Source organism: Cricetulus griseus (genome assembly GCF_003668045.3).
Source record: "Cricetulus griseus strain 17A/GY chromosome 1 unlocalized genomic scaffold, alternate assembly CriGri-PICRH-1.0 chr1_0, whole genome shotgun sequence".
NCBI lineage: Eukaryota > Metazoa > Chordata > Mammalia > Rodentia > Cricetidae > Cricetulus > Cricetulus griseus.
In genome coordinates, this window is record NW_023276806.1 from 100,136,000 (window position 1) to 100,162,671 (window position 26,672).

Genomic DNA, 26,672 nt, shown 5'->3' on the forward strand with positions numbered 1-26,672 from the left:
CGCGCGCGGCGTGGGGGTGTGGGGAAGCCCCGGGGACGCGGAGCGGGACGAGTGGCGAGCGTCTCCACCTGAGCAGGCGGGTTCTGGCGAAGTTGGGCGCGGAGGAGAGGGCGGGATTCGAGAGCGCAGGAGGCGGGCTGCGGGGGGCCCGAGGGCGGCGGGGAGTATAAATAGCCGGCCCGGTTTGACAGGCGCTGCGGTGACTGGCGGTGTCGCCTCCCCGGCGGCGCGCGGGGAGGGAGGAGCGCGCGGAGCGGCCGGGTGGGGGAGGCGGACTCCAGTGTCCTGGTGGCGGCGGCAGGAGGCCGAGGGGGAGGAGTCGAGGCGAGGCGGGTGCGGAGGGCGGGGGCCGGCCGCAGCTTCCCCGCGCCGGGCTGTGTCGCCTCCGTCGCCTCGGCAGTTGGGGGGTCTGTGGGGCCGTGCGCGCGGTGGGTGGGGGGGCGCAGCGCGGGGCGGCGCAGCGCGGTTTTGTCTCGTCCTGTGGTGTGGAGCGGCTCGCGCGTTGGCCCGGGGAGGCCCCCTTGGCTTCCCGCAGGACGCCCGGCCAACGGCGGGCGGCTGCGGCGGCTCGGCCGGTCTGTGGCCCTGAGGGGAAGGGCAAGGGACACGGCGACGTGGAGGGAGAGCAGGTAAGAGCGCGGGGACGGCCGAGGCCGGCGGGAGCGAGCGAGCGGGAGGAGGGAGAGGGAGGGCGCGGCGACCCAGCCCGGCCGTCCCGAGTGTCGCGCCTCCCGGGCGCCCCCGCCCCGCGCCTGTGTTGTTTGCTCCGGCGGCGGCGGAGGGGCTTTCCGGAGGCTGGGGCGGTGACACCGGCGGAGCTGGGGGCAGGGCGGGAGCCCGCACCGGAGCGGCCCGGGGCAACGGTCGTGGCGCCGAGGGACCGCGGCGCGCGCTGTTTACCTCGCGGCGCCAGTCATCGCTCGGCGGCCGGGCTGCGGGGGAAGCGCGTCCCGGGCGGGCGGCAGTTTCCGTCGCCGTCGGCCCTGACCCCCGCCGCCCGGGCGGGCACGACAGGTTGTACCCCGCTGTTCTTTTATTCTCACTCTCCGCGGGCCCTCTGCCGCCGCCGCCGCCGCCGCCTCCAAGTCCCCCGGGGAGCGGGGCTGCGATCGCAATCTGTGTTTGCAACAAAACAACAACAAAAACCCGGGGCTCTTCCGAGCGCCCTGGTCCGGTGCCCGCCTCCCTGTCCCCTGCCCACGGAGCTGGCCCTGCGGGACCTCGCCGCGAGTGTCGTGGTCGCTCCGCGCGCCTCGGTACAGACTCTGCCCCAGCAGCACTAGGCGCGCGGCGTCCGGACCCACTCAGGGCTTCAGTGGGACATTTTCACTCTGTCAGCAAAGGACAGAAAAATAACCCACGGTGCCGGGAGTCAGCCCCAGTGCAGTTTCCGATGCTCCTCATGGGCCAACTTGCTGGGCTGTCCTCAGAGGAGCCACGTCCTCAACAGAATAGCCTTTATTTAAGTTCTTAGTACTCTTATCAAGTGAGAGTAAGATGGGGCCGCGTCCCTGGAACCCTGGGGCATCTGTCTCGTGTTGATGACATTACTCTGTGGTTTCTGTTTTAATCCGGCAGTGAGAAACTATAATAGAAAGCGCTCCTTTGATCTTCAGATTTTTGCTTTTCTTTTTTCTCCGAGGCCTGGTTAAGAGTCGAATTACTTACTTTCCCTAAGTGCCAGAATCGGAACAATGTCCGTCCGGGCCTTACTGAGATAAGATTGTATACTTGTGGGTTACAGTTTGTCTTCATAGGGTTGAATGACTTCATGTGAGACTGGGAATAAGGTTTATAGAAGACAATGTATAGAGTTCATTCATGTGGCCGCAGTTGATACATTTAGTAAATACAAGAAGTAGAAATTTAAAGCGTCTTCAACATTTAAAATTTCAGTATTTAATATTTTGTTTGGGGGTTTTGTTTTCGAGGCAGGATAGGGCCTCTCTGTAGCTTTGGTTGTCCTGGAACTTGCATTGTAGATCAGGTTGGCCTCAAACTCACAGAGATCTGCCTGCCTCTGCCTCCCAAGCGCTGGGTTTAAAGGCTTGCAATGTTACCCTTTTTTAAAAAATTGATTGCTTGAATTAATCATTGTACTTTGAAGGCATAAATAATTACAACATACCCAGAGTATGCTTGGGAAGAATTTGGAGGTTTTTCAATCCCAAGTCTCTTCAGTGGTTGTAATGGGCCTACCAAATTAAAGTTGATAGTTTTACCAGTTCACAGGTTATGTATCTTTTTTTTTTTTTTTTTTGTGAATGGGTCGGGGTGGGGAGAGGTAGAAGCATTATTGAAATACTAACCACATGCCATTTAGTTGATTATTAATGTACAAGTTCAATGGAGGTTTTAGGGTATATTCAGAGTTGCACAATTACTGTACTCAAATTTAAAAAGCATGTTCTTTACCTCTAAAACAGTCACATGGGTCGGCATGTGGTACAGCTCAGTGGTACAGTGTTTGCTTTGCATGGGGGAGGTCTTGAGTTCGATCCCCAGTGCCACCAGTCAAAGAAACTAACCGACCAACTCTCATACCCACGAGCAGTCACTCCTTTCTGCCCCCATCCTTCTGGCTCTAGGGAACCACTCATGTACTTTGTATCTCTGTCATCTGTCAGTATTTTATGTAAGTACACGAGTACACAATGTAACCTTTTGTGATTGGTCCTTTTCACATAGCATAAAGTTTTTAAAATATGCATGTTGTAGCATGTGGCAGTACTTTATTGTTACTATTTTGCTGAGTAATAACTCCTTTGCATTCATAGGCTTCCTGATATTTACCCATTCATCAGCTGTTAGGTTCTTGAGCTTCCATTTCTTGGCTATTATGAGTAATATTCTTTCATTTCTCTTTGGAGTGGTATTTTTTAAAGAAATCAGCCTTTTGGCTCAATAGCAAAAATAATTCATCCATTTTGAGTGTATAATCCAGTATTTCTTAATAAATGTATGGGATTGAGAACATCCCAGACTTTCTTTAGAATATGATTTTATGCCCACCCCCAAAATTTTCTTCAGCTTATTTGTTGTTGGCCTCAAACCCCAAAGCCCCAGCCCTACCTAGGCTGTCACCAATTTGTTCCTATGTTTGCTTCCTCTGGCCATTTTGCATAATGGAATATATATATATATATATATATATATATATATATATATTAGATTTGACATCTTTCACTTAGCACACTTCTGAGAATTTTCTATATTGTAGCATGTATCGGGACTTTATTCCTTTTTATTGCTGAGAAGTAATATATATTTTGTGGATATACTACATTTGTCAGTTGACCGGTTGATAGGTATTTGGATTGTTTGCAGTTTCAGACCGTTTAAAATGATACATCATGAATGTTTGATTACAAGTCTTTATATGGATGTATGGCTTCCTTTTTATGAGTAAACAAATGGGAATGGAACTACTGTGTCTTGTTTAGCTTTCTGAGAAACTTCCAAACTGTTTCTCAAAGTGGCAGTAACAAGTTGCATGCTCAAACAGTCATACTGTCAACACTTACTTTTTTAAATTTATTTATTCATTTTTTTTCTCAAGACAGGGTTTCTCTAGTATAGCTTTGGAGCCTATCCTGATACTCACTCTGTAGACCAGGCTGGCCTTGAACTCACAGAGATCTGCCTGCCTCTGCCTCCCAAGTGCTGGGATTAAAGGCATGTGCCACCAACGTCCGGCTTAAATTTATTTATTTTTATTTTATGTGCATTGGTGTTTGCCAAGGGTGTTGGGTCCTCAGGAACTGGAGTTGCAGACAGTTGTGAACTGACATGTGGTTGCTGGGAATTGAACCTGGGCTCTCTGGAAGAGCATTCGGTGCTCTTAACTGCTGAGCCATCTTTCCAGCTCTGTGTCAATACTTATGACTGTCTGTCCTTTTCAGTTATAGTAGGTATGATGTGGTCATGTTAATGGATATGGAGTGGCTAGCTCATTGAAGTTTTGAGTTTTCCTTTCGATTCAGAGTGATGTTATTGTTTCATAGTCGGCAATCATAATTGTCCTCTCCTGTCTTTTTTCTCATGGTCTTGGTTAAACATGCTAATAAACAAACCATCCTTCCAGCCCCCACCCCCCCTTTTAAAATTTATTTTTGTTTATTTGAGATGGGGTTTTTATTTATAGACTGGGCTGTCCTAGAACTCTGTAGACCAGGCTGACCTTGAACTTACAGAGATCTGCCTGCCTCTGCCTCCCGAGTGCTGGGATTAAAGGCATGTGCCAGCAATGCCTGGCCAAGAATTCCCTTCTTACCACATTGAACATGAGAATTTCATTTACTGATCTTAAGTAGTATTTAGAATTTATATTTTTCAGTGAATAAACCTCATACTTTAAAAGAGAACCTACAAGCTGAGTGGCTACCTTGTAATGAAAAAAAAAAGTAGCTGTATTTAAGTGTATAATACAGTATTGTTTACTATGATCAAAATGTGGTATAGCAGATCTCTAGAATTCATTTTGTAAAACTCAAACTTTATGTACATTGATGGATAGCTAGGCATCTCCCTCTTAAGCTGCCAGTTCCTGGTGACCCCTGTTCTCTGCTTGAATTTGGCTATTTTAGATAACTCATGTGACCATATTTGCCTTTCTGTGTCTGCCTTATTTCATTTAGCATAATGTTCTCAAGGTTTATCCATGTTGCAAATAGCAGAATTTTCTTATTTTTAAAGGCTCACTAATATTCCATTATATGTATGTATAATATTTATACTTCTTTTTCAGTGTATTTTCTGAGTATTTTATTCTTTTAGGTGATACTGTGAATGGAATTGTCTTAGTTCTTTTTCTTCACATTTGTTTAGTGTGTGTGCACATGCCATGATGTACTGTGTGACAACTTTTGGGACTAAGTTCTCTCCTTTCCCCATGTGGGACCTAGGGATGGAACTTAGGGCATCAGGTTTGGCAGCAAGTGCCTTTACCCCTAAGTCATCTCCTGGGTGCATGGATGTAGTTGTCTTTTAAAATGTTGTGCCAGTTTTATTGCTGGTGTATAGAAGCTGCACTGATTTTTTTTTTTTTTGCATATTGATCTTGTATACTTTTATCTCTCTGAAGTAATTATTCTTCCAGTATTTTGGGCGAACTCTGCAGTATTTTTTACGTACAATACCATATAGCCTGTGAGTGAAGGTAGCTTTGCATTGTCTAATCAGAATACATTTCTCGTTTTCCCTCTTTTCTTTCCTTCCTTTGAGTAGAACCACCAGGAAGTCCAAGGCTGATTAGAAGTGGGCGAGAGCCTGCATGGCATCTGCCAGATTGATGGCATCCTCTAGGTTGGTGGCATTTGCCAGGTTCATAGGAGGCTGGCCGTGGCTGTTTTGTAGCAGGCGCTCCTCTGTTGTGTTTTTTAAACATGCATGGGTATTAGACCAGTCACAGACTGATATTGGCATTACCAGCTGTGACAGTTTACCTGGGTCTGCCCTTGTTTAGCACAAAAATTTTGCATCTTGGAAAGCCCTTCAGTCCTACACAAATCAGTATGATTGGTCACTATAAGATAGTATGGTTTGTCCTTTATTCCAGTAGCATGCTATATTATGTCATTTGACATTTCAAGTATGAAGCGGGTTTCCAGGATAAGTCTCCCTTAGTCAATGCAAACAATTATACATTGATGGATTCTGATTTAGTGATTTTGACTTATTTTTAAATTTTTTTCATTTTATATATATTTTGATTTATGCTTAATTTTAGCCAAGAGAAGTGATGTTTCCTCTGGTTTGGTTCTAGAGTTACACTAACCTTGAGGGGTGTGTTGAGTATTTCTTCCTCTCATTTACTGTGAGGGTTTGTGAAGGACTGGTGTTACTGTTTGAATACATTTGATAGAATTTACCAGTGAAATTTTACTGTCTTCCCTGGGTTTTTCTCTTTGGGAATTAATTTGAGGATTGGTCTTACTCTGTCACAGTTCATGGAGGAAAGGCAAGACAGCAGCTTGAAGCAGAAGCATAGGAGAATGCTGCTTACAGGCTTGTTCTCTACTTGACTTCTACTTGTGTCATTTTTTTAGTATTATTATTTTTACTTTTAATTCTTTGTGTGTGTCTGTGTTATAGTGGTTGTAAGCCACTTGACTTAGGTGCTGGGAACTGAACTGAAACTTGGGGGTCGTCCCCCACAAGTTTCTCTGTGTAGCCCTGGCTGTCTTAGAATTCTTTCTGTAGACCAGCTTGTCATTGAACTCATGCCTCTGCCTCCTGAGTGCTTCGATTGAAGGTGTATGCCATCACTGCCGGCCAAGAACTGACTCTAGATAGCTTTTTTATGCTGTCTAGAACTGCCTGTGCAAGAAATCCTTCCACCCTTAGTGGGCGAGTCCTCATACCAATCAGCAATTGAGTGATACTTACATTTGTGTATGCATAGGGCACGAATGCTACAGAGCAGGTAGGTGATCAGAGGACAACCTTTTTTATACCTAACAGTCTCTTTTCCTATGTTATTTGTTTTTGTTTTTTTAAAAAAGAGATTCTCCAGACTGACCTGTTGCTCACTGTGTAGCCTAGGTTTGCTTATAATTCAGCACAACCTTACTGTCTCAATGTGCTGAGTGCCGGCACTTCAAGTGTGTGCCACCATATGCGGCAATATAGTTTTTAATTTATTATAACTACTTCAGATTAAGAACAACTTTATTTTGACATAGAAACTTGGCTTCAGTCTAGATGCAACCCTCCCATCCTGTCTGTTCTCAGTAGTTAATGTACAATAGTACAGTCTTCTGTGTTTATTTTCCCTTTGTTGTCTTGAGATGGGACCTTGGTGCAGGGCCTGTGTTAGTCAGGAACTGTTGCATGTGTGACCCTCAAGTCAGCCTCCTGTACAGCTGAACCCCTAGTCAGGTATCACCAGCTCTGTCATTCTCCTCAGGACTTCTGCTGTTTGCTCTTTCAGTTGTATGTCTTGTAAAAGAGCATTTTATATTTACTGCATGTTTATTTCTTTATATAGGTTTATATCTATTTCTTTGTATGCATTTCTGTTCATGGATTTGAGTTGTTCAGCCTGAAGGAATTTTCTTTCCTTCTTTCTACCCCCCCCCCTTTTTTTTTTGAGACAGGGTTTCTCTGTGGCTTGGAGGTTGTCCTGGTACTATCTCTTGTAGACCAGGCTGGCCTTGAACTCACAGAGATCGCCTGCCTCTGCCTCCTGAGTCCTGGGATTAAAAGTGTGAGCCACCTCCACTCTGCTTTTTTTTTTTTTTTTTTTTTTTTTGAGACAGCATTTCTCTGGCTATCCTGGAGCTCTTTTTGTAGACCAGGCTGATCTCAAAGTCACAGAGATTTGCCTGCTTCTGCCTCCTGAGTTATATGATTAAAGTCATGCACCACCACACCTGGCATGAATTTTTAATTTTAGTGTAATGCTTTTCAACATAATTTTCATTTGGTTCATTTTTATAACTTCAGGACCTTTATTGAGATTGCCTAATTTAATGCATAGCTGTTTTACTCTGCTTTGATTATTTAAACATAGGTTTTATTTATTTGGAAATGAATTTTATTTTCTTTCTTGTTTTGGAGACTGGTTTTCTCCATATGCATTACTGTCCCAGATGTAGCTCTGTAGACCAGGCAATCTTTGAACTCAGATCCGACTGCCTTTGCATCCTCAGTGTTGGGATTAAAGGCATGTGCCATGATTGCCTGGCTCACATGATAGTTTTAAAAACAGTTTTCAGCTTTTATATAATTACTCATGGTAGTTGATAGGCAGGAACAGCATATATATTTAAAACATTGAAGTTTTAGTTACCTTTATTTATTTTGAATGGGTGTGCGTTGATGTGGAGGCCAGAAAACAACTTGCAGGCATTGCTTCTCGCTTTCTACTGTGGGGTTCCTGGGGATAGAACTCGGGAAGTGAGACTTTGCTGTAAGCATTTCTACCCTCTGAGACTTGTCTTGGCCCTTAGAATCCCTTATAGATTTAAAAGATCTATCAGGGACCTGGAGAGATGGCTCAGCTGTTAAGAACGGTTGTAGCTCTTGAAATGGACCCAGGTTTAGTTCTCAGCATCCACATGGTGGCTTACAGTCATTCTTAACTCCAGTTCCAAGGGATCCAATGCCCCCTTTAACATGCACTCAGGCAAAACACTCATACACATAAAACAAAGAATCTAAAAAGAAGATAGGTCCGCCGGGCATTGGTGGTGCACGCCTTTAATCCCAGCACTAGGGAGGCAGAAGCAGGCGGATCTCTGTGAGTTCGAGACCACCCTGGTCTACAAGAGCTAGTTCCAGGACAGCCTCCAAAGCCACAGAGAAACCCTGTCTCGAAAAACAAAACAAAACAAAACAAAACAAACACAAAAAGAAGATAGGTCATTTTGCAATCATCAGTCTTTGAACTGGAAATAAAGTATATGTAGCCACTTGTTGCTCCCTACTTCCTGCTGTTGATTAGTATCCTGTATAAGGTAGGCACAGCAAACCAGAGGAATAATGAGACTGAAGAAGCTGAAGAGAACATGAATGGGGTTTGTTCTAAAGTGTCAAAATCTTCCTAACTGTCCACTTGTTTGGAGAGCTGACTTATACACTAAGAGCCCTTGTACTGCTGTTGTAGGGAACCCAGGGCTGGTGCGATACCTGCGCTTGTGGACACATACCCACAATTAATTAATTATTTTTGGTTTTTTGAGACAGGGTTTCTCTGTATTGCTTTGGAGGCTGTCCTGGAACTCCTCTGTAGATGAGGCTGGCCTCGAACTCACAGAGATCTACCTGCCTCTGCCTCCTGAGTGCTTGGATTAAAGGTGTGTGCCACCAACACCTGGCTCCCACAATTTATTAAAAATAAAACTATCCTTGAACAAAATAACATTTTAGGTTTTTTGGACATAGATGAAGTAACCGTTATTTTACTGTTCTCATGGGTTTTATATTTTGGAAGAGGATACAGGCATTAAACAGTGAATGAATCTAAAATATGATTTTAAATAGGGGATGGTAAGAGGGCTACGGGTAAATGAAATGTAATTGGGGGGAAGGGGTGTTGAGAGAAGGTGGAAAGTGAAGGAAATGTTGTCCATCTTGTTATAATTTGGAAGAGCCAGGCAGGGGAGCAAGAGCCCCAAGAACCCAGTGCTTGTGGGGAATTGTGTGAGTGCTCTGTGCCTGGATCAGCCAGCCCAGGTAGGAGGGGACTGTGAGGTCAGAGGTCAGCTGGCCACAGGAGGAGAAAGAGCTTTGAAGGAACATTTGTTTATTTCTTTTTTTCCAAGTGTTGAGAAAGCCACAGGAAAAGTAGTGTAGTGACTTTTCATTCCAGGCTAGAGAATTAATTTATAGCAGGATTTTTTTTTTCTTCTTTTTAGTAGAGGATGGGTAAATGTTGTATATAATAGGATTTCATGTAAATGGTGTTTGGTCTTATAAGGAATAACAGGAAAAATAAGTTTTCTTCTGGAAATTTCCATAAACTTTATCTAAAAATCAAAAAAAGTTTACTAAAAATCAAATACCATTTTGAATAAAACTTTAATTTTGCTGGGTGGTGCACACCTTTAATCCCAGCACTTGGGCGGCAGAGGCAGGTGGATCTCTGAGTTCCAGGACAGCCTGGTGTACAGAGTAAGTTCCAGGACGGCTACCACTACAGAGAAACCCTGTTTTGAAAAAAACCAAACCAAATAAATGAGAAACTTTAACTTGTAATGGGGTCACATTATCAAGCACCTTCTCCATGTATTTTTCCTGACTCTCAGCCCTTCTGCCCCAGAGTTTGAGCATATGTGAAAGGTTAGGCGGGCTAAAAGCCAGGCAGTAGCTTCATCTTGAGCTCTGATGGTAAATACTGGCAGCCATGTCATGTTGATTTTGTCCTCTTGACTCTGTGCTCATTAAATCTTTAGAGTAACCATCAAGATTGTAGTGTTTAGTAATAAAGAGATACTTCAGTAATTTTCCTGCATATCGTCTATGCAGCAGCAGAATGTTGGGCCTTCATTTTTTTTGTACCATTGTTTCCTTTTGCATGTAATTATTTTTTTTAGTAGAATCTTCAAGCTTCTGATTTCCTATTATATATCCTATAGCTATTTTCTTTCTGTTTGCTATTGGAATTACATTTAATCTGTAGTAATCCGATTTGAATAGTAACTTGAATTTTGGCAGTGTGATTTTTAGTGACATAAAAACTCTTGTCTGGGCCTGGAGAGCTGGTCCAACTGTTAAGAGCACTGGCTGCTCTTCAAGACGACCTGGGTTCATTTCCCACCATCCACATGGCAGCTTACAACTTTCTGTAACGCCAAGATATGATACCCTCACGAAGACATGCATTCAGGCAAAATACCAATACACATAAAATAAAAAACCAAAAGCCCTCTACTTCTAGGCTGGTGATAGAGCTAGCTCAGTGGTAGACTTGCCTTGTGCACAAAACCCTGTGTTCAGTCTCCAACACCAGAAAAACAAAAACTCCTTTATATTCCTCCATCTCTTTCAGTTGGATGCCACAGGATTTTTGCCTTCATGCATGTGTGCTCCAAAACAAACTAATTTTTAAAATGAATTTTCTCATTAAATTAAATGAAAAATAAAACCTGTAGTTAAATGGAATTTATAGTAGTATATTAGCTCTTCGACAAAAGATGTTTTGAACAAGTTTGTTAGTCTCTCAAAGCACACAGAAAAACAAAAGTGAATAAAAACCATTTGCAGCAGCACTTCACTACAGTGCGGGTTCTGCATTCTGTGTCCTGGCCCTGATTTCTTCACAGAGCCTTCAGGTCCAGGGTCCTCCTGCTCTATCTTGTTGGCTCGCTGGAGCAGTTCCTGAAGTGTGGCCCTGCTTACTAGTGATGAACTCTGTTAGATTTGCTGACGACGTTTTCGTACCTCTGCTTTTGAAGGACAGTTCTGCATGATGAAGGGTTCTTTGTCAACAGTGTTTTTTCTTTGAGTTCTTTGAATATCTTTGCTAGTCTTGTGATCACAAATCTGATGACATATTTCCTGGTACTTTTTTTGAGGATCTGTCATGTGTGACAAATCATTTCTCTTGTTTCCAAGTTTGTCTTTAATTTTTATTTATTTTTTATTTGTATTTTTGTCTTTAATTTTTAAAGGTTTATTATTTATTTTCACTTATTTGTTTATCTATTTATTTATTTTGGTTTTTCGAGACAGGGTTTCTCTGTGTAGCAGCCTGTCCTGGAACTCATTTTATAGATCAGGCTGCCCTTTGAACTCACTGAGATCCAACTACCTCTGCCTCCTGGGTGCTAGGATTAAAGGCATGTTTCACCACCACCAGGCTAGGATTTATAATTTTTAAGTATAAATGTATGAATGTTGGCCTGCATGTATGTGCAGTGTGTATATGCAATGCCTGACAAGGCCAGAAAAAAGATGGTGTTGGATCCCTGGAACTGTAGTTACATATTCCTGTGAGTTGCCATGTATGTGTTGTAAACTGAACCTTGGTCATATACAGTTTTCAACCACTGAGCCATCTTTCCAGCCATGTCTGTTGTTTTTAAAAGTATGATTATATATTGTGTTATTGTGTGGTTCTCTGAGTTCAGTTTACTTGGTTCATTGGCTTTTTTGAAAAATTTCTTTGTTTCTGAGAAAGGGTCTGAGTTGTGTAGACCTGGCTGGCTTCTGGATGCTGGGATTAAAGAGGAATGAGCCGCTTCTGGGTGGTGGTAGCCCACACCTTTATTTCCAGGATTTGGGAGCAGAGGCAGGCAGATCTCTGAGTTCTAGGCCAGCCTGGTCTAAAGAGCAAGTTCCAGGACAACCAGGCGTATACAGAGAAACCCTGTCTTCCAAAAACAAAACAAAACAAAACAAAACAAAACAAAAAGACATGGGCCACCATACCCATCCTTAAATTTTTTTGTCTATCTATCTATCTATCTATCTATCTATCTATCTATCTATCTATCTATCTATGGAAGGGTTTGAACTATGTAATCCTAGCTGTCCTGAGCTCATAGAGATCTGCCTGCCTATGGACCTTAATAAGATTAAAGGTGTGCATGAGCACACCCAGCCTTAGTTTTTAAAATTTATTTTATTTTTTTTATGTGCATTGGTGTTTTGCCTGCATATGTGTCTATATGAGGGTGTCAAAATCTTGGAGTTACAGACAGTTGTTAGCTGCCATGTGGGTGCTGGGAATTGAACCCAGGCCCTCTGGAAGAGCTGCCAGTGCTCTTAACTGTTGAGCCATCTCTCCAGCTCCCTAGTTTTGTTTTTTAAACTTTATTTCTTGCTGCCAAAGGGGAGTGTCTTATTTAGGGTTTCTATTTCTGTGATGAAACATCATGACCAAAAAGCCAGTTGGAGACGAAAGGACTGATTTGGCTTATACTTCCATATCACTGTTCATCATTGAAGGAAGTCAGGACAGGAACTCAAACAGGACAGGAACCTGGATGTAAACGGAGTTTCTGTCCTGTCTGGTCCTGCTGCTGTTTAGCCCCAAATAAGCACACAGAGACTTATATTAATTATAAATTGCTTGGCTAACGGCTCAGGCTTCTTATTTACTAGCTCTGCTTAATTATTAACCCATTTCTATTAATCTGTGTATCTCCATGTGGTTTTGGCTTACTGGAGAATACTCCAGCATGTTAGTCCTTTGGCGGCTATATGGGGTCTCCCTGGTGGCCTCTCTCTGCTTCCTCTCCCCAGAATTCTCATCTGGTAGCTCCACCTATACTTCCTGCCTGGCTACTGGCCAATCAGTGTTGTATTCATCAACCAATAAGAGAAATATATATACAGAAGGACATCCCCCATCACCTGGAGGTAGTGCAGAGACATGGAGAGGTGCTGCTTACTGGCTTGCTTCCCCTGCCTTGCTCAGCGTGCTTTCCTACAGAATTCAGGACTACCTGCCCAGGGGTGGCCAAATCCACAATGGGCTGGGCCTTCCCACATCAGTCACTCATTAAGGAAATACTCTACAAGCCTGCCCAAATCTTACTGAGGCATTTTCTCAGTTTAGGATCCTTTCTGTCCAGTGACTAGCTTGTGTCAAATTGACATAGAGCTAACTAGCCAGGACAAGAAGTCACAGTGCCACCACCGCTCTGAGAACCTTTTGGTTGGGGCTTCAGAGATGGTTCAGCAGTTAAGAACATTTCCAAGAGGACCTGTGTTTGACTCTTAGCATACATGATGCCTCAGAACCTTCTGTAACTCTAGTTTCAGGGGATGCATTCTCTCCCCCTTTAAAAAAATAACTAAAAAGCCTTTTGGTTAATTGTAATATACTCCATAACACGGAGCATAGTCTGTGTATGTTGGATCTGACCTTTCTTAATCATTTAGTGGTAACTTAAAATTGCAGCACTGATTTTTTAAATAGTTTCTGATTCCTTAGTCATCTGTGAATTTACATTGTGTAAATGTGTGCCATCTGCGCTGGAGAGGATTTGTTTTATTAAGTATTTACTGTTCGAGTCATACTTATTTAAGGCAAAATGTTTTTTTGTTTTGTTTTGTTTTAAATAAAATTATGTTAATGCTTTCTTTTTTTTTCTTTCCACTAGTAGTTCCAGAGAACTGCTGGTTTAGATTTTAGCTCTTGACGAGTTGCGAAAACAATGAAGGATGCTTAGACTACTTAACATTCAAATTGTAAGTAAAGTTTATTTTTGTTTTTATATATGTTTGGAAAACAGGTTTTAGGAAAAGTAAAAGGGAGCTTTAATGTGATGGGATTGTGGATCTTTCTTGAATTTCTTTTCCTTTTCTTTTTTTAAAGATTTTTAAAAATTATGTATACACTATTCTGCCTGCTGCATGTATGCAGATATGCATGTAGAAAAAAGCACCAGATCTCATTACAGATGGTTGTGAGCCACCATGTGGGTGCTGGGAATTGAACTCAGGCTTCTGGAGGAGCAGCCAAGTGCTCATAAATAGGAAAGCCCCTTTAATATTCTTAAGATATAAACACTTCCTATTTAACTTTCTGTGTAAGATGAAAAAGAAGGTCCTGGAGAATACTTGCTGCTCTTTTCAAGGGACCTGGGTTCAGTTCTTAGCATACACATCTGGCAGCTGGCAACTCCAGGGGATCTGATGCCCTCTTCTGGCCTCTGCATGCTTTTGCACATATGTGGTGCTCATACATATAATCAGGTGGACATTAAATAAAATAAATATGTTTAAGATAAAGTTTCTACTTTTTCCCAGGTACTTCATTTTTGTGTAAACATTTACAGAAATTCCTTATTATTTATTCCTATTCCACTGCCCGGCAAAGTATATATTTCTTTCAATGTATTTAAATTTTCTGCATGGTTAAAATTTGACATTAGAAAAAAATCCTGCCAGGCATTGGTGGCGCACGCCTTTAATCCCAGCACTTGGGAGGCAGAGGCAGGTGGATCTCTGTGAGTATTAGGCCAGCCTGGTCTACAAGAGCTAGTTCCAGGACAGCCTCCAAAGCCACAGAGAAACCCTGCTTTGAAAAAACCAGGATTAAAGAAAAGAAAAGAAAATCCTGTCAGAAAGGTTTGTATTTTCTCTGTATGAAATACAACACAAAATCAAATAAAAAGTAACGTAAGGATTAAATGTAGATAAGACACATTAATAATCCATCTTCATAAGAAGAGAGAGGGATTGGAGAGATGACTCACAGGTTAAAAGCATTGGCTGTTCTTCCAGAGGATCTAGGTTCAATTCCCAGCACCCATATGGTAGCTCATAACTGTCTGTAACTCAAGTTCCAGGGATTCGGATATCTCATACAGACATACATGCAGGCTAACACACAAATGCACATAAAATAAATACATTTTAAGAAAGAAGGAGCAGGAGGAAGAAAAAGACTTAAGAAGCCCCTCTAGGGAGATGTTTCTAAAAGCAGCAGCTGTGTAATCCCTACAACACAAGTTTAGCTCCAATGTGTGCAGGGTTTAAAAGAGTTTAAAAGTTTCTTTAAAAAAGATTTATTTTGGGCTAGAGAGAGAGCTCAGAGGTTAAGAAGAGCACTGGCTGCTCTTCCAGAGGTCTTGAGTTCAATTTCTCACAACCATCTATCATGAAACCCAGTGCCCTCTGCTGGCCTGTAGGCATACATGCAGACAGAACATTGCATACATAATAAATAAATCGTTACAAATAAAGATTTATTTTTAATTACATGTGTGTGTATGTGTGAGAGTATGTATTGTGATCACAGGTGTCAACGGAAGGGAGAAGAGAGCATTGGATTGGAGTGCTGTGATTAAAGGTGTGTGCCACTATTCTTTAGTTAACTCATCACTCTTATTATTTTCTTTTTGGTTTTTCAAGATAGTGTCTCTCTGTGTAGCCATGGCTGTCCTCGAACTCACTCTGTAGGCCAGGCTGGCTTCAAACTCAAAAATCCTCCTGTCTCTGCCTCCCAAGTTCTGGGATTAAAGGTATGTGCCACCGCTCAGCCAAACTCATCACTCTTAACTAACGAACTATGTCTCCAGCCCATATTAAAATAAAAATCCCAGCACTCAGGAGGCAGAGGCAGGTGGATCTTTGTGAGTTTGAGACAGCCTGATCTACAGAGAGAGTTCCAGGACAGACAGGGCTACACAGAGAAACCCTGTCTCAAATAACAAAATCTGTTAAAATATTCCATGTATAATATTGCATCTCCATAAGAGAGGAGTGCTAACATTGTGTATGGGTGTTTTGCCTGCATGTATGTCTGTGTACCATGTGTGTGCCTGGTGTGGAGGCCAGAAGAGGGCGCTGGATCCCCTGGAATTGTAGTTATAGATGGTAATGAGCTGCCATATGGGTGCTGGGAATCAAACATGGAAGAGCAGCCAGTGTTCTTAACTGCTGAGGAATGTCTCTGGCCCAAGGAAATTTTAGCATTATATCTTTTATAATATAATACCCATATACAATAGCTTAGTAAAATATTGTTTGACCAGTTAATGAATTTGAATATTAAGCTCTTAAGTAGCCTATATCCTTTTTAATTAAACAATGTTAAATATTAAATTGCTTTCTCTCTTTCCTATATATTCTTAACAATTCCAATTCTTGCTCTTTTTAGACCCTCTGGTTAATCAACTTTAGAAGACTGGACTTCTGGATGTCTAATCTACTCCATCTCTATTGAATTAAACCATGAAAATGAAACCTATAACCCTGGCCATCATCTATGAGTCCTAATTACACTGATTCATAGCATTTGAAACTTCCTCAGGGAATAAACAATGACATCGGCAGTGGTTGACAGTGGAGGTTCTGTTCTGGAGCTTTCCAGCAATGGAGTAGAGAATCAAGAGGTTAGGAATTTAATGTATTTCATCTCGGTTTTGTTAATAGAAATCATAGAAATCAGTACATGAATTAATCTTGAAATGAATGACAAAACAGGTATTTGAGAGTAGAAATGTACCATGCAGAAAATTGTCCATGTATTTTCATGTAACTTAGTAGGGGTGAGAAGGTTGCTCACCTGGGTGATATAAGATGTGTATATTAGGATGGATTTGGAGGAAGCAAAGAGATGGAAAGAATGATGTTATGTTAGTTTAGATAAAAGTTAATCTTCTGGCTGGGTGGTGGTGGCACATGCCTTTAATCCCAGAACTTGGCGGGATTTCTGTGAGTTTGAGGCCAGGCTGATCTACAGAGAAAGTTCCAGAATAGCCAGGGCTACACAGAGAAATTCTGACTGGAAACAAAAAATTAAGTTTCTGATATTGCCCATTTTCTTAGATAATGGAGAATGAGAAATACATTGTATCTAAATACCTAAATTGCTGTCATCTTAAGTTAGAAGCTTATCTTTGCTTTCTGTATCATCTTTCTTTCTTGTTCTGTTATGTCTAATTCAGATCTAATATGTGCAATTGTTTATATAATTCGAAATTGAAGGTAGGATTTTGAGTCTTCAGTGTATCTGGTCATTTTCTTGTCACAGAAAGAAAACTCGGAAGAATAAGAGTTGGGAACAGGAAACAGATTTTGAGTCTTGGTTTCTATTCCTACCATTCGTTTGGGACTGAATGTGGATATCAAACAAAATTATAGCAGTGCTGTCATGTGGATGTTTGGTTAGAGACACCTTGGGAAAATGGACAGTTTTCAGTATCATGGAAGTTTCTTTTCTCTCTGTGAAAGATGCTACTGTCACTGGGGTTGGTGCCAGGATAATGGAACAGGGAGATGCCTGATGACAGTGAGGACACACTAGTGTGTGTTCTGTGGTCTGGATTATTTTCCTTGCTTGCTTGGTGTCTGTTCAGTCTGTAAGACTCAGATCTGCTGTGGGCATGTTTATAGGATGTACTTTTCTACCGTCAGTGGGCTTGCAAATTCCTACATGTTCCCTTTGTATTTAAAGACTGCTTCTTAAATGCATGCAGAGTCCATTAGAAAAAGCCACCACAGTAGAACATACTTCCAAGGTCAGCTTCTTCCTCTAAGATTCACTTTCTTAGTTGGGTGGTGGTGTACATCTTTAATCCCAGCACTTGGGAGGTAGAGGAAGTCAGATCTCTAAATTCAAGGCAAGTCTGGTCTACAAAGTGAGTTCCAGGACAGCTGGGGCTGTTACACAGAGAAACCCTGTCTCAAAAACAAAACAAAACAAAAGCCCAATTCACTTTCTGTATATCACCTCTGGGTATGAGTCAACAGAGATGAAGGCTCTCTCTCTCATTTGATAGTACCCAGCACATGGTGTTTCTCTTTCAAATTATTTTTCTGTCTTCTATAACTTTGTAGTGATGGTGTTTTTATCTTGTGAGGAGAACTGCCATGAAGAGTGTACTTCAGAGTAGTTTACATTTTACTGTTAAAAAAAAAAAAAGCAGTATGGGGAAAAGAGGACCAAGGTTTGTCTGGAGCCTCCTTTAGTTTTTCCTCCTTCACATGGAATCACAGGGATTCCTGGTTAGAACTTAGCACGGAGGAAAAACATTATGAATTTATCAAATTGTTACTAATAATGGTTTATGTGGTATAAAAGGGTAGTTATATTTTATGGAAGGAGGTCAGAAGAAGCCAGTGTACTTAGTGGGTATTTGAAATGCTGTGGTACCAGTGTGGGAACAACTTGCTGTTCAACTTTCACATCTATTCCTCTATCCTTTTAACAAATGTTAATCAATACTTAATATGAATCAAATAGTTTTGTTTGTTTTTTTCGAGACGGGTTTTTCTGTGTAACAGCTCTGGCTGTCCTGCAACTCACTTTGTAGATGTTGCTGGCCTCTAACTCATAGAGATCTTACTGCCTCTGCCTCCCTAGTACTGGGATTAAAGGTGTGTACAGCCACCACTGACCAGCCAGCAAGTGATTTTTAAGTGCTGAGCAATTTCTCTGGCTCTGAGAGAAGATTCTTAGTAAAATGGGATTTTATAAATGTCCATCTACATTTTTGATAAAATTTCTTACTTAACAGTTGTAACAAGCTATCTGCTGATAAGACTTTAAAAGTCAGATGTGTTAACGCACGTCTGTAATCCCAGCATTTGAAAGCTGAGGCAGGAGGCTCATGAGTTCAAATCCAGAGACACTCAAATAATGACACACTATCTCAAAAATCAAATGCGTTCAGGAGGCAGAGGCAGGCAAATCTCTGAGTTCAAGGCCAGCCTTGTCTACAGAGTGAATTCCAGTATAGCTAGGGCTACATAGAGAAACCCTGTCTTGAAAGAACTCAGGACACAACAAAACAAAATCAGTGTCTTGAATAACAATGTTGAGATACTATCTCAAAACAAACAACAGAAAAAGCAAAACAAAAGAAAACACCAAACCTTTAATAAAGAAATTCCACTTTCACTTGGATGGGATGGATGGGAGGATCTGTGCTGTGGAGAATGCCAGTTTACTAGCTATTATACACATAAAAGCTGATAACAGAAGTAAAATAGTCGTTTATTTCTGCTAACACCAAGTTTTTACAGAGCTGATGAGATGTCCCAGCTTGAAGGGCGCTTTTGCCAAGCCTCATGACTGAGTTTAATGCCAAGGATATACAAGGTAGAAGGGATTTGACATTTGACTGGCAGGTTGTCCTCTGACTTCTACATAGACAACTCCTCCCCACCACACACAATTAAATGTAATTTACAAATCTCTAAAATTAAAAGTATAGTTTAGGAGCTGGAGAGATGTCTCAGAGGTTAAGAGCACTGACTGTTCTTCCAGAGGTCCTGAGTTCAATTCCTGACAACCACGTGGTGGCTCATAACCACTTTGAGTGAGATCTGGTGCCCTCTTCTGGCATGCAGGCAGAAGACTGTATACATAATAAATAAATAAAATCTTTTTAAGAAAAAGTATAGTTTAGGCTGTTATTCATGTGCACACACTGGAATAAAATATTTTAGTTTTGGTTTTTATTTTTGTTATTTGAGACAGGTTCCCATGTAGATCGGTCTGGTCTTGATCTCTGTGTGTAGCCAGGATGATCTGAAGCTTCCGGTTCTTCTGCCTCTACTTCCTGAGTGCTGAGATAACAGGCATGCACCACCACTCATGTGGAGCCGGGTATGAGTCCAGGGCTCACTGCATACCTGACACCTGAGTCATAGCCTCAGCTCCAGCACCTGTTTTATACGTATGAATGTTTTGTCTGCATGTTTGTGCACTGTGCATGTAGAGACCAGAAGAGGGTATCCAATCCCCAGGGACTGGAGTTACAGACAGTTGTGAGTGCTGGGATTTGAACCAGGTCCTTTGCAAGAACAAACAATGCTCTTAACCATGGAGCCAACTCTTTAGCCCCTAAGTTTTGAAAATTTAAATTAGAGCCTTTATAAGAAATGTGTGTGCTATTTAGTTGCATTCTATAGTGCTGAGAGGCAGGAATAGAAAGACAGGTAAATTCTGTGGAAAACATGGAATCAGTTACCTGCAGTTGGCAGCTTTCTTCCGGCAGCCAGGATGAGAGCCAGCTGTCTTCTCCTCCCAGGTCTGCATTCACTGATGCCGTGCTGGTCGTTTGCAGTTGCTCATGGTGAAAGTATTTACATGTTGGCTACAAGTTCTGCTTATGTGGTTAAGTCATATTTTAAAAACTTTGAATAGAACTTTCTAGATGACATCTGCTACTAGGGAAACAATTGGAAGTAAAAAGGAATAGAAAACAAAGTAGCTATCTTCCTTGAACCAAGGAAACAAATCTTGGAGAGGTTCAAATGAACTCTTATGAATATACTATCCAAAAGGCGAAGAAGCACCCTTCCCAAAGAAAGAGCTGTATGTATTGCCGGGGCTCCCATTGACTGGCTGGAACACTCAGTGGTTTAGGCAACTCGGACTCCATGAAGCCAAGAAAGACTTGGCCAGAAAGGCAGGACTCAGTCCTTGTGCTGGTAGATACTGGCATTCCAGTCAGCCGGGCAAGAGAGTCCTTGTTGAAAGCTCAGGGCATTCATTAAAAACCGTCATAAAGTTTTTTGTTTTTTGTTTTTTGTTTTTGTTTTTGTTTTTTGGTTTTTCCAGACAGGGTTTCTCTGTAGCTTTGGAGCCTATCCTGGCACTTGCTCTGGAGACCAGGCTGGCCTCGAACTCACAGAGATCCACCTGCCTCTGCCTCCCGAGTGCTGGGATTAAAGGCGAATGCCACCAATGCCCGGCTAAAAACCGTCATAAGGGTTGTGTCTTACATAGCAGGGCTAAATTAGCTCTAGAATTAAAGATAGTTGAAGTCTACCATGAAAAGTTTTAAAAATGGACCTTAAAAATTGGTTCAGGGCCTTGGGTTGTAGATGTCAAGCCAGTGCAAGACCATGCTAGATCCCCGGATACTGCTCACCTCCCTGAAAAAAAACAATCTATACATAACTGTTCTCCATAATACTTATTTTCTGTTTTGTTTTTTGGTTTTATGGTTTTTCTTTTTTTGGAACAGGGTCTCACTATACAGCTCTGGCTGTCCTGGAACTCGCTTTGTAGACCAGGCTGGCCATGAACTCACAGATCTGCCTGCCTCTGCCTCCTGAGTGCTGAGATTAAAGGCTTGCACCACCACTGCCCGGCAGTGAGCAGCCAAAGGTGAAGCTCAGTCAGTACAAAATGAAGATGAGCATTGCAGAGGACAACAGAACCTTCAAGATACTGAGGAAATGCTGGGGTTAAGAGCTCTGGCTGCTCCTGCAGAGGACCTGGGTAAGGTTCTTAGCACCTGCGTGGTGGCTCACAAGCATCCATAACAGTCCCACAGGATCAAGTGCCCCTGTCTGGCATCCCAGAACACTAGGTACATACCTGGAATGAAAACATACATTCAAGCAAAACCCATATACACATAAAGTAAAAATAAATCTTTAAAAAAATGCTGAGAGGGTAAAACTCTCAGTTTTTAGTTACACATCTAGTAAAAATAAATACCTGTGTTGGTGGGATGGCCCATTGGATCACTAAACCTCATGGCCTGGGTCCAATTCTGGGACCCACAGGGTGGAAGGAAAGAACCAACCTCTGCAGATTGTACTATGACTTCTGCATCTGCACCATGAGTGCATGGCACACTCACATAAATGTAATAGTAATAAAACAACATCAAAATGAGTTTTTACCCCAGACAAAGGCTGAGAGACAATATGCTTGCACTGTGAAATATTACAAATACATTTTTTAGGCAGAAAGTTAATTATTCTATCTAGAAACTTGGTTCTATGCAAAGTGAAGAGGCCTGGAGAAATGGTTACTATGAGGTAAACCAAAATTTTATTTTGAAAAATAAGGCTCATGGTAAACAATATGTAATGTGTTAAGGTATATGAAATCCTTTTTTTTTTTTTTGAGATAGTGTCTCACTGCATATCCCTGGCTGGCCTTGAACTCACAGAGATCCACCTGTCCCTGCCTCTGGAGTGCTGGGATTAAAGGTGTGTGTTATTATACCCAGCATGTAAAATCAGCAGAAATAAAAGTTATTGTGCAATTTATAATAGGAAGAAAATGCATGGCAGTAAATGCATCACAGCAGAACAAATAATGTCAGTAGAGAATTAGAGTAATACTGTTATGAGATCTTTATATTAAACATAAAGCCATATAATATATATTGATGAATTTAAAAAAAAGCATGGTGTAAAATATAAAGCAATCACTGAGAAATTGAAGTAAAAACATGTATCTAAGGCAAGAAAGTTGGAACTTAAAATATTTAGGACAGTAAGCAAAGAACAATATGATAAATTTAACCCTAATCATATGTGTAAAAACAATAAAAATAGAAACTTATGGATATGATGCAAGACTGTAGTTACATCTCTTGGGAAGCTGAGGCAAGAACTTGAGGGCTAGTGTTGATCACATAGTATGACTGTATCAACAAAACCTAAAACTTAATAGTTCTGGAGGTGATGGCAAACACCTTTAATCCAGAACTTGGGAGGCAGAGGCAGGTGGAACTCTTGTGAGTTCGAGGCCAGCCTGGTCTACAGAGTGAATTCCAGGACAGCCAGGCTGTTACAGAACGAAACTCTGCCTTGAAAAAGTTAAAAAAAAATGTGAAAAGGAGACCCAGTGAATGGAACAGAAGAATATTTACAACATAAATATTTTCCTCATTTATTTATTTATTTATTTGTGACACACTACTCTGTGTGTAGTTCGGGCTGTCCTGGAAATCACTCTGTAGAGTGGGCTAACCTTGAAGTCACAGATCCACCTGTACTTTAATCCCAGTGATGGAATTAAAGGTGTGCACCACCACCGCCTGCAAAGGCTTATTGTTTATAATTCCATTGTGTCACACAGAACTACTTCACTCCTTTTCAAGAGTGGCATTCTTTTTTTTTTTTTTTTTATGGTTTCTTTATTGTGTATACAGCGTTCTGCCTGCATGTCTGCTTGCAGGCCAGAAGAGGGCACCAGATCTCATTACAGATGATTATGAGTCACTGTGTGGTTGCTGGGAATTGAACTCAGGACCTCTGGAAGAGCAGTCAGTGCTCTTAACTGCTGAGCTGTCTCTCCAGCCCCAAGAGTGGCACTCTTAATGATATGAAAACATTCCAGCAGACTCCACTGTCACACAGTCTTTCTACCTCTTGATGTTGCCACACTGAGGACCAAGCTTCCATTACTTGAACCTTTGAGGATGCACTGAAACCTTATTGAAGCCACAAACATCTTCAGAATATAAAAAACAGTAAGACAAAGGTGTCCTATTAAAATAGGAAGAAGGACTGGGAAGTTGCTGTGTAATCACAAGGACCTGTGTTCAGCCCCCAACACCCACGTACTGTGTCTAGCACATATGCTTGTAACCCCAGCTCTGAGGGAGGTGCAGACAGGAGGCTCACTGGGATGTGTTGGCTTCCAGAGAAAGCTGGGAAAACATGAGCTCCAGGTTCAGGGAAAGACCCTGGCCCATGTCTGTGTGTGCACACCTAAAAAATAAAAAAGATGGTCAGTCTGTCTCCTTTACTTAGAGGCAGTCCTTTGTCCCTCTAGGGCAGATATCCCCTCCTCCTCTCCCTTGTTCCCTTCCCCTTTTCCTTCGTCCTCTGTCTCCTGTCTTTGAATAATTGTATGAATGGCTAATAAACAAAGAATTGTTCAGCATTTTTGGCCATCAAAAAATGCATATTCAAATGGCTAAGATCGTGCCGCACACTGGAATGGTGCTGCTTGCACCGTGGTACCACATGTTGGAAAGGGTGAGCACTTGGAATGCTCATACATTTCTAGTGGGAATGTTCTAAGAACCATTTTGGAAAATAATTTGACAGTCTTTTAAAATTAAGTGTAGATTGTCATCTTGTCTGATAGACTCCACCTTATATTTGAGGCGTGGTCTCTCACTTGAGTGTAGAGTTTCCAGTTCAGCTACCTTGTCCCTGGATACCATCTGCCTCTTGAACCCTGGGGCTACAGGCAGGTCACCATTTGGATGCTGGGGATCCAAATTCGGATCCTCATGCTTGTGGGTCAAGACTGAGCCAGAGCATGTGTAGACATCAGCACAGAAAACACAATTTATTGATTTCCATATACAGTTTTAGAAAAGGTATAGACTAATAAGGTGGCTCGGCAGGTAAAGGTGCTTTCTGACTGTGTCTCTGGGACCTCCATAGGGGGTGAGAACCAGCTCTCTCAAGTTGTCCTCTGACTTCCTTGTGCACAATGGTGTGTGTGCGTGCATGTGGGCGCATGGGTACACTGCATGTAAAATGAACTTTAGAAAACTTCAGAAAAGAAATGTAGGGCTGGAGATCCAGAGGTATAGGTTGGTGATTATGATAAGGGTACCAGGGGAGATTTTGAGTATTCTGTTGACTGTTGTGGTTACAGAGATAACTATGTTTATGAGAATCCAAGGATTGCATACTTCAAGTGACCGTATTACTTGGGTGAAGTCCATTAGAAGCAATTAAATCTGAACACAAGATTTCTCATCCACTGTTGAGCCGTATTCCATTACTCTCAGCTCTGGGAGGCAGGGGCAGGTGGATCTCAGAGGTTTTGAGGGCACTGTTAGAACTTACAGTACAGTTGCCTGGTGACAGCTCACTGGGTAAAGTGCTTGATGGACCTTGATGTTAGCTCTAGGTTCAGTGGGAGACCCTGTCTCAGAAAGTGAGGAGGCAGGGGCTGGAGATATGGGGCAGGGGTAGACCTTGTAGCATGCAAGCTTGAGTGAGACCCTGAATCTGAATCCTCAGATCCCACATAGAGCCAGGCACAGATTTGTGTGTCTGTAATCCTGTTTCTGTGGTGAGATTGGGGTCAGACACAGAAGGTTTCCTGAATTACAAAAGAGCAGGGACCAACATTGTCCTCTGACCTCCATGTGTGTGCATACACAGATACACAAACACAAATCAGGTGAAGATGGATAAAGACCCCCCAGTGTGGACTTCTGGCCTCCACAAGCATGTGCACACACATAAGCCTGTATGTGTACCTGCAGCCCCCTCCACCATGCAGGAAAGCCAGTTAGGCCTGAATTTCAGATAAGTAACAGTTCCCCAAACGTGGATTGTTCATATGTGTGTTTAATTGAATTTAGCCCTAATTAGGTATCCTATGTTTTTCTTCGATAAATCTGGCAACCCTAGCCTATAGAGAACTAGCTAGGTTGTGTCAAGACCCACTGATTTTGGGGTTCATCTATTTTAATCATGCATACTCTAGTATCTTGGTTAAAGTAATCCTAAGAAGATAGTCGATGTGTTATTACTCTGCCTCATTTTTCTCCAGTAAAAAATAATCTCTAAATAAAATTCTGCATATCTGTACTTGGTACCTCTGTTCTCCATCATTTGGTAGTACAAAACTCATGAAGTTACTTGCTGTCAGATAAAGGTGGAATCTATCATGTTGTGTTCTCTGAACTCATCAGCAAGTACTTAAATTCTTCATCATGTGATGTGTGGATCTTCAAGGACTTAAGTGTAACTTTTGCTATCTAATAATCTCACTGTCCAGTCAAGGATTTGAATATGTAAATATTTAATTATAATAGAATGCCGTAAGTAACATTAATATTAGGCAAATAACTTGTGTCAGAAGGACTTTGAATAGAAAAATACCTTTTGGGGGCTTAAAAAGGACTCCCTAGAATGGGATGAAAAGCCTTTAGGAAAGCTATTTGGGCAGTAGAAATTATGGGAAGGTTTTCATATAGGAACTAAGTCACACATCTTGTATGTAGTTATGTCAGCAAAAAAGCCAGTAAAGGTGGTAAAGGTGGTAGGTTAGTCTGATGGGGCTGCTGTAAAACATCCCATAAGCTCAGTGGTGTCACAAAACAAAATTATAGTCTCACAGTTCTAGAATCCAGAAATTGGCTGTGTTGTCATCTTCTGAGAGCTGTGAGCATCTGCCTTATGCGCCGGTAGCTTGTGCAGCTTCACACTCTGCTTGGTGTGGAGGTAGCATTCTGTGTCTTCAGTGGTTTTCCCTCTACCTTCACTGAGTGTCCAGGTTGTCCTTTTCTATAAAGACTGGTCAGATTGGGCTAGGGTATGTCCTACTGATCATATCTTAACTCAAACATCTGCAAAGACCCATTCCCAAATAAGGTCATAGTCACGGGCAGTGGGGTGAAAATATACATCAATACATAAGAAGACATAATTCAACCCATAACAAGTGTGAAAATTGTTGTGTTTTAACCTTTTAGACAAATACAGGATCATTACAGATTTTTGTGCAAAGAAAAAAGTGACAGTTCCAATTGTGAGTGACAATGTGCCTCCAAAATAGATATGAAGACCATTACTGCTGTTGTAGAATGACAGCCTGGGCCAGTAACTGCTTCTTCCTGTGATATGCACTGTGCCAAGTGCTCCTCGAATACTTGATTTTCAAGGAACTAACGACATAGTATTATGACTTATTATCTGAATATGAAGCAACAGGTTTAGAGAAAAGCAAAATGGGAGAAAAGGAAGAGATTGATAATTTATTTTAAGATGTTAGTTTTATATTTTAGGGTAAGTTGAAAATGGCTAGGTTGAGAAGTTGAGCATATGGTTGAATGAAGGACAGGGACTTGATAACTCTCAGCAGTATAGAGGTGCTAGTGAAATGATGAAAGCGGCTGGTGTTGCCTAAGGAGGGAAAGGGTTAAAGTGAAAATGCTCAGAAGAGAGCTTTGAACTGGGCAGTGTGTATTCAGTGGTGATGAAGAGGACTCAGGGTGAACTTCAGTAGTAAGGAAAGTGGGTGCCGGAAACAAGAGGAG

General features: G+C 41.9%; 1 protein-coding gene across 7 annotated transcripts in view; it reads left to right on the plus strand.

Annotated features, from left to right (window-relative positions):
• Positions 1-444: 444 nt before the first annotated feature.
• Positions 445-26,672, plus strand: part of Elf2 (E74 like ETS transcription factor 2) — an 86,206-nt gene continuing 59,978 nt past the window's right edge. For 3 of the 7 annotated variants that reach the window (XM_027394935.2, XM_035450479.1, XM_035450478.1), the window contains exons 1-3: positions 446-629; positions 13,554-13,641; positions 16,058-16,292. Coding sequence is in view for 4 of the 7 variants with exons in the window: in XM_027394930.2 (XP_027250731.1) it covers positions 16,221-16,292 (72 nt within the window). In the remaining 3 variants the exon portion in view is untranslated. Of the gene's footprint in view, positions 630-13,553; positions 13,642-15,196; positions 15,248-16,057; positions 16,293-26,672 lie in introns of all 7 variants that reach the window. The other 4 variants (XM_027394929.2, XM_027394931.2, XM_027394930.2 and 1 more) reach the window with 3 other exon arrangements.